Here is a 14,682-nt window from a genome sequence, read left to right on the forward strand (position 1 = left end):
GGAAATTGCGTTTCTGATGAAGAAGTCTTAGCGAGCTCCCTAGAAAATCGCTAAGCAAGTGCTCCGGAGAGAGCAGCGGGGCCGGGCAGTCTCCCGGAGCATCCGCCATGGGAGCCGAGCACCCGGGCTCGTCTCGGGGGACCGCAGGTCCGTACGCGGGGTCCCACCCGGCCGCAGCCCCCGAGGTGCGCGCGGAGTCCGCGGGAGCCGCCTCCTCCCACCCGCAGCACCCCCGGGGCTCTGCCCGCGCTCACCCGCGGGGCGCGGGAGCCTCTTCCCGAGTTTCCCGGCGCCGAGGGCATCCCGCCGCTCCGCGCCGTCCCGGTGCCCCCCGGCCCGCGGGCGGGCAGCCCCCGGCCCGGCGCGGCGCCGCCAGCAGAGGGCTCGCTCCGCCCGGGAAGGCGCCCGGCGGCCCCGGCGCCGCGGGCACAGCGTCCGCAGCGGCCCCGCGGGCGGGCAGCGCGCCCCGCGCCCATGTGCGCGCCCGGGCAGGCGGCCCCCGGCGGCCGCGCAGCGCAGGCCGGGCCGGGAGGGAGCGGGCAGCCCGCGGAGCACCGGGACAGCCGCGGCTCTCCGCGGGCGGCCGGGCCGCGCTCCTGCGCGGGGCGGGCGGGAGAGGCCGCGCTCCGCGCCCACGAGGAGAGCGGCGGGGCGAGGCCGAGCCCGGAGGCGGCGGCCCCGGCCCGACGAGCGGGCGCCCGGCCGGGCGGAGCTGCCGGCGGCTGCCCCGGGCAGGGCAGCATCTCCCGGGGCGCGGCGGCTCGCGTGAGCGGCGGCGTGCGGAGGGCGGGGGGAGGCGGCGGCTCCCGCCTCAGCCTTCCCCAGCAGAGGGTGCCTGCCGGTGGGAAGGGGGAAGCCGCGCTCTCCTGGACTTTTGTGGGAGTGGGGGTTGTGTTGTGTGTGTGGGTTTTAAGGGGGGTGGGGTGGGTTAGGAGAGAGTCTGTGGTTTCCATGGAGATGAAGCTGAAAGTGCAGGAAATTTAAAGGCTTTGGGTCCTTGCAAAGCAGACAAACTGGTGCCAACGTGCGTGGCTGCTGTTGCTGCTGAGGAGGCTGCTTTGCAAACGGCGGAGAGGAGCGGGGAGGAAGAACCGGCAGCTACTTCTTCCACGCGCACAGGCAGACAACGAGGAGCGGCAGCAACAAGCAGAATTCGCAACAAAAAGAGGCATCTCCCGTTCCCGGGAAGGGCGAGAAGAAGCAGCAGCAGCAGCAGAATTTTGGAGCGGCTTCACCAGGAGAAATTTTATAGAGAAGCCTGGAAGAGAAGAGTGTTTGCAGGGGGCTTGTTCTCCACGCTTATCAGGGGGCTGTCTTTGCTGGTGGTGCGGCGAGTGGAGATCGTGATCCCCTTCAAAGACGAGCTATTTTGGATATCCCCGTACAAGTTTTCTGATGTATTTGCTTGCACCTTCTTCCCTTGCTGTTTGGTGAATCCAGCCCCCCTTTCCCCCTCCCCCCCCCCACCGGTCTCCCAAGGATGGATCATTCCCAGTGCCTTGTGACTATATACGCCTTGGTGGTTCTGCTGGGTCTCCGGCTAGAGCAGGGCGCCTGCCAGCACTATCTGCACATCCGACCGGCTCCCAGCGACAACTTGCCCTTGGTGGATCTAATCGAGCACCCGGACCCTATCTTTGACCCCAAGGAGAAGGATCTTAACGAGACCTTGCTAAGGAACCTCATGGGCGGACACTTCGACCCCAACTTTATGGCTGTTTCTTTGCCCGAGGACCGGCTCGGAGTGGACGATCTAGCTGAGCTGGACTTGCTGCTCAGGCAGAGACCCTCGGGAGCGATGCCCAGCGAAATCAAAGGGCTGGAGTTCTACGACGGGCTGCAGCCGGGCAAGAAGCACAGGCTGAGCAAGAAGCTGCGCAGGAAGCTGCAGATGTGGCTTTGGTCCCAGACCTTCTGCCCGGTCCTATACACGTGGAACGATCTCGGCAGCCGCTTTTGGCCCCGGTATGTCAAAGTGGGCAGCTGCTACAGTAAAAGGTCTTGTTCAGTCCCCGAAGGCATGGTTTGCAAACCTGCCAAGTCCGTGCATTTAACGATCCTGAGGTGGAGGTGCCAGCGCCGGGGCGGGCAGAGATGCACATGGATACCCATCCAGTACCCCATCATTTCGGAGTGTAAGTGCTCTTGCTAGGGCTGGCACTTCCCTTCGCGCCCCTTCTCCAGCGGACTCACGTGGACCTTTGCTGCAACAGAAATAAAAGACATTTGCTTTCTGGTTAACGTTGTAATGCACTGTAACGTGTAGGAGAATGTATATTGTGTGTGTATATATGGCACCGGTTTAATATACTATTAAAAGGTCAGTATTATACGTGAAATAATCAGCGTCTACTGTATTTTCAAGACTATTACCCTGATCGTTGCTAACGTATTCTTTTTTTTTCTTTTTTTTTTTTTTGTATTTATATTTCAGAGAGAAGTTGCTTCGCTTTGGCGAAGTAGGTTTTTTTGTTGAGTGTTTTTTTTAATAAAAGGATTAAAAAATACAAACCAAACTTTTTGATAAGAAAACTTTGATAATATTTTCCATTATTCGGAAAGCGTGTGTGTGAGGGTTTTTTTTTTCTTTTTCCTTACGGACTTCAGATTTAAAATAAAAATGAATAAACGCCTAGAGCACAATGTTATTGTAAATAGAGAGAACAGTTCGAATGACTTAATCCTATGTAAATGAAGAGTATCTGCTATTTATTCTTTATATCCTTGTAGTAAAAGTGCAGTGCAGAATTAAAGTCAACCACTAAAACACGAGCCGTTTGGATTCTGTTTGCTTTTTGGTTTGGCCGCCGTCGGGGGGGCTTTCTTCTCTCTCTTCCTCGTTCTCCACGCTCAGCAGGACGTTTCGTGGTGGCAGGGGGAGGTGGGAACCTGCTCACGACTCTGTTAGAGGGGCTCTGCGGCACCTACACCGCCGGAGTGCCGCGGGCTCCGGCCCCGCAGGAAGGGGGCGGCCGGCGGGGGGGTCCCTCCGCTCCGCTCCGCGCTGTCCCCCGCGGAGCCGCTCCCGCGGCCGCGCAGCCCCGGCGAGCTCGGTGGCAGCTGCTCGGGGATTTTTCTTTTAACCGCTTGACATTTCATTTACAACGGGACACGTGTCTTTCACACCTACCATTGTGGTGGGACACTGCTGAAACTTGACCCCTGGGCTTTGGGGGGTTTCAGCGCAGACACGTTATTAGCCTGATCCTGTGACAGCCCCGCACACCGCCCGGCCCGGCCCGGTTAACTCTTTGGGCTCCCGCCAGCGCCGGGCCATCGCCCCCCTGCCGGGCTGCCCGGACGGCGGGGCTCGGGGACTGCACCCCCTCCCGCGAGCCTCCTCTCCCCAGGCAGCCGCGGGACAGCGAGCTCCGCCGCCGGGGAGCACCGAGCCCGCAGCGGCGGGACAGCGAGCTCCGCCGCCGGGGAGCACCGAGCCCGCAGCGGCGGGACAGCGAGCTCCGCCACCGGGGAACAGCGAGCCCGCAGCCGCGGGACAGCGAGCTCCGCCGCCGGGGAGCACCGAGCCCGCAGCCGCGGGACAGCGAGCTCCGCCGCCAGGGAGCAGCGCCCCGTGCCGCCCGTGCTGCCGCGGGGTGCCCGAGCCCCGCCGCCGCCCGCTCCCGGCCCGCCCCCCGGGGCCGCCCCCGCCCGCTGCCCGCCGCCCTCGGCGCTGCGGAACGGAACGGAACGGCCCGGCCCGGCCCGCAGCTGTCCCGCGGCTCCTCGGGACCCGGCCCAATTAGGGACGTGTTTGACTTTTACGTGCTGGGAGAGCCAGCGGTTCGTATCTCATAGATACCAACTGCGAAAACAAACTCTCCACGTGTTCTTCAAAGGCTCCCTGACAGTGCAGAAAGCCGTTTCCATATTTATCTTGGAGCCAAAAAAACTTTTTTTTTTTTTAATTTCTCCTTCAAAACTCGGAGGGAATCTATGCTAATCATTTTAAACCCGTGGGTCTTTCATCGAGACGAGCCAGCCCTGCTTTCTCTAACGCTTAGTTCGGTATCTCCGAATGCATATTCATTCCCTCGCTCAGTCTCTCGGTGCGTTTTACCGCCCGTCTCTTTGCTCTAATTTCAATAGTTTTGGGAGGGGGGAAGAAAATCAGATCTTGGGACATTTAGGGTATTCATTAACCTAGTGAAGAGGAACAGAGGCATTATTACTCACATAGAAGGCACCCTGCCCCCATGTCTATCTAAGGGTTCATTGTAAAAGGATTAAAAGTTAAAGACCTTCATCTTATGATTCTTTCATTTAATCTTCGTGGCGCCTGAAAGACATGCTGGATGGATGATCACATTTAAAATATTCCTAATGTCGGCTACCTTAGGACTCCAGGCAGGGCAAACAAACGTAATTTATTTCCAGAAGAAAGGGTATATTGAGATGTTTAAGTTTATGAACCACCATTACCATGTATATTTGTTAGGTTCTGACAAATACCCAAATAACATTAAAATCAGCCATTCATCACATATGAATTTATGCAAAACCTTGTATGCCTGGGGCCAATATTTTTTTAGACAGAGTTTCACTTGCAAAAAAAAAAAGTTTATTTAAAAAAAAAAAGCAAGAGTTTTTCATGACTGGTAAACACGAGAATTATGTGAACAGAAACTATTTCATGCTGGGATGGCAGCCAGGGACTCGGGAATGTCAACAAAAGTTCTCCGAAGGTTGAAAATGTCACTGGATTACAATACAAGGTCCTTTGCCCCATTAGCAAACTTTGCTAAAGTAATATTCCCACTACTTAGCAAAGGGGCTCACCCAGTGATTTATCTGTCTGTGATCCCAGCAATGGGGCAAACAGGGACTTCATCTGGAAACCACCTCTGACTGCTGGCTTCAAGATTTAAAAATTTTTATGCGTGCAGAGCTGAGTGTGTACTGGTGACTGTTATGTGAGTGTGAAAGAAGTGTGCCATTAATGTAGTCTAAATATTTATCATCATATCTGTCTTAATCCAAGGGTCATTGTCATCAGAGAGTCATGTGTTACATACATGCCTTCTCAACCAATAACACCCTGTTAATAAATTTATGAGAATATTTTGGGTTTTAAAAAATCAAGTTTCACCATTCATAAGGCCCATGGGTGGTTTTTTTTGTTTTTTTGTTTTTTGGGGTTTTTTTAATAAATAGCTAAATTTTGTCAGCTGGTAGATCAAAAGTAAACTAGTAGTCTTCACTGTTGTTTCTGGTCAGGTCCACTTTCTGGTCCTCCTGCCCTAGTGTTGAAATGTTTGGCTTGTAGTGGAAGTGGTTCAAGCCAAACAAATAAAATATCTTTCTGATGAATGTTTCTATGCAAATCTATTTAATATTAGATTTTGTAATATGTTTTTATAGCAAAATTGAATTATAGCTCTTTTAAATAAAAATCAATTCATAACACAGACAGTTTTTCTTTGCTGATCTTTGTAGTGGCATCATAAGACTGCACAAAGACCACTGTGGGGAAGAATTAAGGGAAAAGTTTAAAGTTTGCTTTTAGATACTCTGCAGTTTCTTATTTTGCAATTTTAGTGTCTTAAAGCATTATAATGGGAATTTCAATTATTTCTGTGTCTGCCATAGGCCCAGCTGAGTCATTTAACCTGTGTGCTGCAGTTGCTTGTGAGGAGCACAGGACTTCATCTTCTTTGCCACTGTAGTCAGTTGTTATCAGAATAATCTGTTCTCTCACACCACGTGTTTATTCAAAATCTAATAAAGTTAAGGCCTGGTGTTCAAGGGAGGTTCCTCTATGACATTGCATTTAGCATCCAAGCCACTGTCTTTGTCAGTGCAGAGCAGTATTCTATGTATCATTCTCCAATGCTTTATACTTCTGATTATCAGGGGAAAACGTGACTTTTAACCAAAGTTGTGATGATGGCTAATTTGAAAGTGCTAAGAGGAACACAGTCAATAAAAGCACAAAAAAGTAAACCAGAGTAACTTGTCCAAATTAACTAATTCAAAATTAGTTATTGATTCCTTTTATCATTTTCAAAATACCACCACAAAGATGAGTTTTTGAGATTGCATGAGGGTACCATGGAGTCATTACCAAAATAACCACAGCTAGAAGTTAGAGCAGTAGTATTTGGGTAAATACTGGACAAGTTTTTCTTCTTCCATAGTTTTAATAGAGAAATAATCTTAATTTAGTTACATCAACATCTTGAAAAAAATTCCCAGCAGTTCACTTCACTGGGCTGTGTTATACAAATGTAATCTGCACCACATTGGCTGGATCTTGGACACATTAAAGAGAAGATATTCCAGCTTGGAGATTTGCCAGGAATCTTCATTGAAAGCTGAAATAAATATAATGACGTCATCATATAATGTAACATCATAGCCTTCAAGGTGAGCCAAACCAAAGGTATGCTGGCAGGGGAATGTTGCCACCTGGTAGATCCATGCTAGGAATAGATATGATACCCTCATACAGAGGGGAGGAGAACAGCCACTCTCTTCCCTGAGTGCCCACAAGGATCCTGCAGTCTCTCTGTGCCTGCAGGTCCAGTGGGAGCCTTGCTGCACGTGGGAGCTGCAGGATCTGTGTCAATGCTCTCTTTTAAGAGAGCAGCTCCAGCAAATTTGAAGAGACCTTTTCATTCCCTCTTCCCTGCTCCCAGACCAAGCAAGAAGCTCCAATGGTTAAAAGGAAGGGAATGAATGCATTCACTTGAAACAACTGTTGGAATGGTTCAGACGGGAACAGAAATATTCAGCAATCAACATTAAAGACTCTAAATCCTTAGAGGTGTTATTTCAGGATCAGCAGCTTACAGCCCTCTTTGTGAATCCTGGGTACCAGTGTATTACTGCTAAGTCCCCTGCAGCCTGTTCCCTGAGGGGAAAGCAGCTGCCCTGTGTGATGTGCTTCTGAAGAGTCTGGGAGAAAAGCTGCTGCAGAAAAATCTGCTCAGGTGTAATGTCACAGTGAGTCACTTTTCCCTGCTGAACTGTGGGACAGGAGTGCAGAGATGCCACAATTTAGCCTCTGACTCTGTTAGTGGATGGCTTAGATGGAAACCACCTGAGAGCTGATGCTGTGGGAGCTCACTAATTGTAGTTCTGCCCTCTCTGGGTTATATTCATGGGCCTTCGAGCATCCTTCTGAGTCAGCTCTCAATGCCAGACAAATCTGTACATGCACTGAGCTCCTGTCAGCTTGGAGATGTCCTGGAAAGCTTTGGAGCCATCCCTGTGGGGGCCTATGGCTCTGTGTGGGTGCTCCCATCCCAGAGCCCAGCTGAAGGCAGTGGCACCGACTGAAGGCACACAGATCCTGGCACTGACTGGTCTGGGGTCTGCTCTTCACCCAGGACAGACATCAGATCTCTCCTGTGGAGAATCCCAGAGTAGTCCCTGCATCAGATAATCATAACAGAGTTTGAAAATAGGTTTCACACTCCCTCCTCGTTGTTTTCTTTCCCTCATGAGAGGGGGAGTGGCAAGGCTCCCATCACAAAGAACGTTACTCAGAACCAGAACAGATCTTAGGCACAACACTAAAAACCTGTATGCAATGGAGAAGGACTGGGTGGCTCGAGGGATTGGTAATGGTATAAAGAGCTTTTCACCACTAGGCTTCTGGCTCTGGTCCAGAGGTAGTAACTGAAAGCCACAGTCATCTGATGCCTGCAGAGTGGGCTCTGTAGAATGAGTTGCTGGTCTCTGCATAGATCCTACCAAGCAGGATCCAGATCACAAAGCCACCACCAGAACTGTCATGCTTGCAGGGATTCTCAATCCAAAGTGCAAAATGAAACAGGAATGAGGATGTTTGATCTGTGTTTGTGGTTAGTAGCTTAGCAGTTTGTGATTGTGATTGTGATTGTGAAGAATATATTGTTGTTGGGTATTTTTTGTTTTGTGGGGGCAGGATTAAATTAGGAGAAGGTAACCAATATAGCCCCTTGTATTGATACAATCCTAATAGCATTTTCCTTCTGGCATAGTAATGCCTTTATTTTTGGCCTACACCTGGCAACTTCCTACCTGGCTTGGATGCAAACACATGGTCCAGAGGAAGATGGAGCAAACAGAAGGGCCAGGCACTGCTGTGTTAAATGAAGTGCCTCCTGCACTGGGTGGTGTAAATAACTTCATAATAAGTGCATCTTACACCTACTGGTGCAAATACCTTATTTACAGAAGTGCAACTTTCCAAGGCTCAGGATAGAGGTTACCCTTCCATAGGATTCCCAATCACACAGCTCTGAGCACACACTTCTCTAAACAATTACAGAATATCCTTGCCAGGCTGCTGTGTTGTACCTGTGCAATTAAAAAAAAAAAAGCAGTACCTTTCTCAGTAATAAATAAGCTGAGTTTAACTTGAAGTATTAGGGAAAACAAGTACATAGAACCAATATATATTTATATAAGGGCCAGTGTAAACATCAGTCCTCTGTTTTAAAATGAACCTTCTGGTATTCCAGGCACTTCATAATATTGTCTGGGAGTGAAAAATGGACAGAAAATAATTTTCCCTCACTCCCTCTCCTAGTTTGCTTTGGACATTTAGGCACTGCATATCTAGCCAGGTTTATTTGCTTTTTGCGTGGATTTATTCTCTAAGGGCATTCCATTTTTCACACAGCAACAGAATGTTGAATAATATTGCACAGATATTATTGTAAACATGCATAAATTACTAGAGAGATTTCATAGCCTGGTGAGAGGAGCTGAAATACTATCTTTTAAAATCGGGTGGACTTCCAAGTTCATCATGTCCTTTTGGAATAAGTGGGTAAATTTTTGTTTTGTAGGTAATACTTGCACAATAAATGAGGTCATTGACCTGAACCTTGAAGCTCTTGTAAATAAGCTTCAGTTAGAGGCAATGCCTAAATTAAGTCTCAGTGCTACATCTCCTGGCCTTAGAAACACCCAGGTGTCTCTCCTCTCTCTCATTGTATCTGCTCCTGCCTCCATGAGGGTGTGAAGAGCCCTTTTCACCCAGCAGTTCACGGGGTCTGTGGGGGGTTCACCCTGGCAGCACTCCAGGTGCCCACCAACGCTGCTCTATCACTCCTCATCTGGACGGGAGGGGGAAGAAAACACAACAAGAGGTTCTTGGGTCAAAATAAAGGCAGGGAAAATCCCTCACCAATTACCATAACAGGCAAAACAGACTTAGCTTGGGGAAATTTATTTATTACCAATCAAATCAGAGTACTGAGAAACAAAACCAAACCTTAAAACACCTCCCCTCCACCCCTCCCTTCTTTCCAGGCTTAAATGCACTCCTGATTTTCTCTGCTTCCTCCCCACCAGCAGCACAGAGGCTTGGAAATGGGGGCTGGGGTCAGATCATCACGTGTCATTCTGTTGTTCCTCCCTGCAGAGCGAGAGAATTCCTCACACTCTTCCCTGCTCCCGGGTGGGCTCCTCTCTCCATGGGGCCACAGGTCCTGCCGGTCCAGCTTGGGCTTCCCATAGGGCAGCTTGGTGTGGGCTCCTCCAGGGCTGCAGGTGGATGTGTGCTCCACGGGGGACCCAGGGACAGCCTTCCTGACCATGGTGTTCACCAGGGGCTGCAGAGAAGTCTCTGCTCCTGGAGGAGCCTGGAGCACCTCCTTTCCCTCCTTCTGCACTGGCCTGGCTGTCTGCAGAGTTGTTTCTCTCCAGTATCTCACTCCTCTCTCTGGCTGAAGGAGCTGGATTTTTTGTTTCCATTTCTAAATACCTTTGCCCAGAGCCTCTCCCATCAGGGCTGATGGGCTCAACCTTGGTCCACCTTGGAGCCAGCTGGAATTGGCTCCGTGGGACATGGGGGAAGCTTTTCAGTGAAGGCATCCCTGCAGCCCCACCAGCTGCCCAAACCCGGCCACACAAAGCCAGCACCGTTTTGTGTGCGCACAGTGGAGTTTCTGGTGAGCTGGGAAGTCTAATAAAGCTCCCTGAGCACTACATGAAGAAGGCATTAAAGCTGGACCACCAGGTTGGGAATAGTTACACTGTACTTAAGCTGTCTTCAGAAGTGCACAGCATTGTGCTCTGAGCCAGCAAAACCTTGAGCACAACTCAGTCAAGGCTTCACAAGCACATCCACAGAAGGACTCACTGCTCACCCCAGAGTCCAAACGTTCTCACTTGGAGCAGCTGAAACCTCAGCACCCTGTAGGGGAGTCCCGAGGGAACCGGGAGCAGCTTGGGTGTTCAGGGGAGGGCTGTTCTACCTAACCAGGAACAGCTGAGTGTTGTGGTTTGTATAAACTGTTTGCCATGTATGTGTGGCATGTGGCAGTAAATGAAACACTTACTTTAAAACTTATTGAAGTTCTTTCAGCAAAAAAATTAATGTGGGGTTGGCTTTTATGCGTTGTTTCAAATGAAGCAGAGATTTATACACCTTATTATCCTAATTTTTTTCCAGACACTGCCTTGAATATCTCTCATATCTTATGGGAAATCAAATATCAGAGATCACTCCTAATTTCCCATCTATGGTAAGAACAAAAAAATGAGTAAGTCTAATGAAGTGGCATGTAGTCAAATGTTCAGACTGTAATCATCCACGAAATATTTTAGGCAATCTGAAAGAAACTTTTCCGACTAGGCAGACTCGGTTCCTAGTACTCCTAAGCTTCTGAGAGATGCCAACAAAGTTTAAAGTTAACATTTTCAGTCCTGGGTGCCTGAGATTAGGCATCTTGTTCAATGAGATGACATCTATGGCAGGAAAAACCTTTGGTTTGAATTTTTGGATGCAGAAATTCACCACTCTCAGTGGGAGACAATGATAATACACCACACTGTGAAAAACAGCAGATGTAGATTTACTGCTATGTACAAGACTCCATCTGATACGGTGAAATGGTAAATTTTGTAATTGGTTATTGTAAGGTGTTTGTTTGTTTTGTTTTCAAAAGAGCTAATCGATGCACACGCTTTAAAATGGGGCATTTAGGAATATAACATTCCTAGGAGCTGCAGAAAACCCCATTTCCAAATCTTCTCACTCTAAAGTAATGAGAAAAAGAGGTGGACTTGCAGTTTCTCACAGACAAGAGAAATCCCAAAGCAAAACAATTGGATTCTAAGCCCTATCTTCTGCCAGGGTGGATTTATAGGGGCGAAGGGAGGATGGGGGAAGAAGAGCTAAGGCAGCATTATCCTCTTTTCACTTTTTTCCCTCTTCCTGCCTTCCATCAGCATGGCTGATGGTGTCATATGCTGAAGGAGTGGTAGAGTCCCCTCCCTCCTTCATTTCAGCTCTACAACAGCCCCTGCAGATGTGATGGATAAACATACTGACTTCAATGCAATTATTTTATGCCAATCAAAGATCTTCATCTGCTTTTAAAAAATATGAAGTATTTTCAGAGATCTCTTTTTCTTATTGCCTAGAATCTTTCTGTCTTTGGTACAGTAATTACTTGTCAATGAAGTTTCACTTTGCCTGTTATATTTTCCCTGAAGGTTGTCCTAATATTGTGATTAAAATATTTTTTTACCAAATAGTAGGTGTTCTGTGAAATTGCACGTTTTGTCTTGCAAGTTTAGCTTTGTGGAATTTCTTTCACTTTCTGGAAAACCAGAGCAAAAGATGGATTTAAATGTTCATAACTGGGAGAACATAGAGATTAATACAGTCTACCATATAGACAGCATGGTCCAACCACCCTAATTTCAATTGAAAACAAAATGTGTTTAAAAAATTGCTGTAGCACTGAATGATAGATCTGAATCGTGAGTAGCTCTACTGTGAGTATTAAATTGCCCCATTACAAATCATCCCCAAATCTCCTCCTTCCCCAGATGCTCTTGAGCATCATTTCTGCAATGCCACTTGAAATGTGTGAGTCAAATATGTTATTTATTTCAAAGTATGCCTTCCAGCCTTACTGAATAATTCTGTAGTTTATTCTGTAACCCTTTTCCCTCATAATATTTCGGATTCATATAAGTGTTTCTGCTGTAAATTGCTCAAAATGGTTTAGGTTCTGTAAGACAGTAAATGCTCCTGGCCCTACGTGTCCAAATTGTCTTACTAAGGTAAATAAATTTCTCTACTGGTACACTCTGAGGAAAATATTTTAGCAGTTTTTCTGGGGCAAAAATGGTGACTCATTGGCAGCATAACATTTTATAGATTCCCATCAGCTGAAAAATCTGGCCACTTTGAGCTTTGAAAACAATAAACTTTTTTTTTTTAATAAAAGATTTTTTTCTGATCTTTTCAGGGTAATACCTGTTGATTTTTTTAACTGAGTGTGTTTTTTCATTTTAGAAGTCCTCATTCAATTCTGTTACAAAAATCCATTCCTTTTTAGCCTGCATAAACTGAAATCCCATTTCAATCAAAACTATACTCAGTAAGATGGAACATGGGGTGAAGATGGAACAGATCATTCCATGTGATTCTGAGACAGTATTTCTTATTTTTCAGCACACCAAAAAGTTTGAAAATGTATTATTTTTGAGCTCAAAGCATGTATTTAAATTATTCACCAGAGCTGTGAGAATGGAAAATTTAGATTGTCTCAGAGCTCAAACCAGATGCCAGATGCATGGCTGCAGTAAATCAGCATAGCTGTGCTGATGTCGGGTGAGCTGCGTGGTTTGATGCCAGCAAGGAATCCATCTCCATTTAAATATTTGGCTCAGTAGGAATCTGTAGATGGACTCTTCAGGTGGCTGTGGCTTGGAGCTGAGATCTTGAGAGGAAAGACTTGCAAGACAGAAATACTATCTGACTTACCTGTGGCACTAATATGTGATGTTTGTGTACTAAGTGTGTGCATGGCCAGTATTACATTAATTCCCTTCCACACTCCTTCACTGGGAATATTAAAAGTTGCATAACCTCCAAGTCTTTCTATGAGCTGTTGATTAGCATTCCATCAGGATCACTAACCTATTGGAGTGTCTGTCACTATTGGTGGAAAAGAGTCTTTTATTTCCTTCTCAAATGATTTTGCTTTTCTTCAGTGGTGTCCATAGCAACCCATACTGGTAGTGATGAGTCCCTGGTTCTGTTGCAGGCTTTCCACAGCCGTGTCCTGCCAGGAACAGCAGCTGACCTGGTGTTGGGAGGCTGGGGGACATGAAGCCACACTGGTTCTCCTGAGCAATGGGAGGGGCTTTCCACATGTGGCAGGTCAGTTCCAGTAAGTGGCATGGCTGATTCCTGATCACACTGACATCTTCCCTTATTCCCAGTGATGGGAATCTTACCCTGGAAGGTCTTGTGCCTGAAATGCCTTTTCTGAATGTGTCAGTGCACAGATGTTTCTCTGCATGTCTGTAACTATTTCCATGAGTATGAGTTTGCTGCTCCAAGCTGAAAGTTAGTTCTGGTAGCAAATAGTCTGTAGAAGAGGTTGTCCAGGATATGGCCAGGGAACCAGGAAAGCAGTTTTTCCCTTAATCTTCTCAGTCATCTCTTCTCATTTTAACCTTTTTGTCTGAGTAAAAGACATCTCAAGCAATGAGTAATCTGCAATACAGACTATCTCTGCTGCAGACTTCAAATCAGAACCAACAATTAATCTAATGTCCTGCTCAAATAAGAATGACTTCATTACCTAGACTGAAGCTGGCAAGGAAGACAAAATGCTCTTTTGTGGTCTCTTGTGCTTTAACCTAACAAGTCTTGGACATAGAAAGAATTGGCTTTATATCACAGCATGCATAAAGCAGGGACTAGATCCAGTGACCTCTCTTCATGTGAGCAATTCTTGCTCACATATGTAATCAATGGGATGGTTTGCTTAGGTAAAGTTTCTCTGCATGTGTATAAGTGGAAAGGACCTGGACAAAATTCCACAGTTTTTCTTTCTCTGACTCATACTTGTCTCTGGATTTCCTTTGTGTGTGTATTGGCACTGCCATTGCATCCAAGCCCCAAGTACATCTCTGCAGCTCTTTAGGTTGGATTTTGAGTGCCAAGCAGACATCCTGCATTTCTCATGCACCCATAGAAAGATCTGCCTTTTGGAAGCAAGAAGTCTTGACCAAATGTCTGTTGCATGAAAGGAAAATTATTTGTGCTGTCTGAAATGCCCCTGGCATCTTCATTTGTGCTGGTGGTGTGTCAGTTCTGGTGTTCAGTGTCATTTCTTCCAGGCCAGCTTCACCCTGAAGCCCTGGAGTGAGGGTCCCAGCTGAGCTGGGGCCAAGCACAAGGAAGGTTGTGTGAACAGATGGACAGGCCAGTTCTCAATAGAGCGTGCCTGAGTGTGAGAGCAGAACTCACAGGTGGGAATGGCCAAATGTCTGTCTGTACTGTGGTTAGGGGGACATACCATTGCTAATTCTGCTCTGGGCTGACTTAACTGAGAAAAGGAATTTTCCCTCACCACATAAGGAGAGGTTTTGGCCTGTTGGAATTGCCTGGGTGGTGCAAAGGAAGGTGGGGTGTAGAGAGACATTCTAATTAAGTCTCTATCCCCTTTTGTTCATATCTTTTTAGGAAAGCCCCCGTGGAATAGACCAAAATAAGCTCCTACCCCTAGCTGAATAAGTTGTCAGGGTGCAGAACTATATTCTGCAGACTTATGCATGTGTAAGGGGTGTGTAACATTTTTGTCTGAATGGAGCCCTATGTTCTCATAATTTATAGTAAGTAATCTTATTTGCAAAGCATGCCCTTACAGTTTTAAAAAACAGGTTAATTGACTTGCATAAAAATCAAACATGTCAAAGTTTTCCATCTCGACACAA

The 14,682-nt window shown here is 47.3% G+C and overlaps 1 protein-coding gene across 1 annotated transcript; it reads left to right on the plus strand.

Moving 5' to 3' along the window:
• Positions 1 to 939: 939 nt before the first annotated feature.
• Positions 940 to 2,772, plus strand: NOG (noggin). The gene has a single exon (XM_036394560.1). It carries the CDS (start codon positions 1,481 to 1,483, stop codon positions 2,150 to 2,152), a length of 672 nt encoding a protein of 223 aa, XP_036250453.1. The 5' UTR covers positions 940 to 1,480; the 3' UTR covers positions 2,153 to 2,772.
• The last annotated feature ends 11,910 nt before the right edge of the window (positions 2,773 to 14,682 follow it).

Source organism: Molothrus ater, chromosome 19 (genome assembly GCF_012460135.2).
Source record: "Molothrus ater isolate BHLD 08-10-18 breed brown headed cowbird chromosome 19, BPBGC_Mater_1.1, whole genome shotgun sequence".
In the NCBI taxonomy this organism is placed as follows: domain Eukaryota; kingdom Metazoa; phylum Chordata; class Aves; order Passeriformes; family Icteridae; genus Molothrus; species Molothrus ater.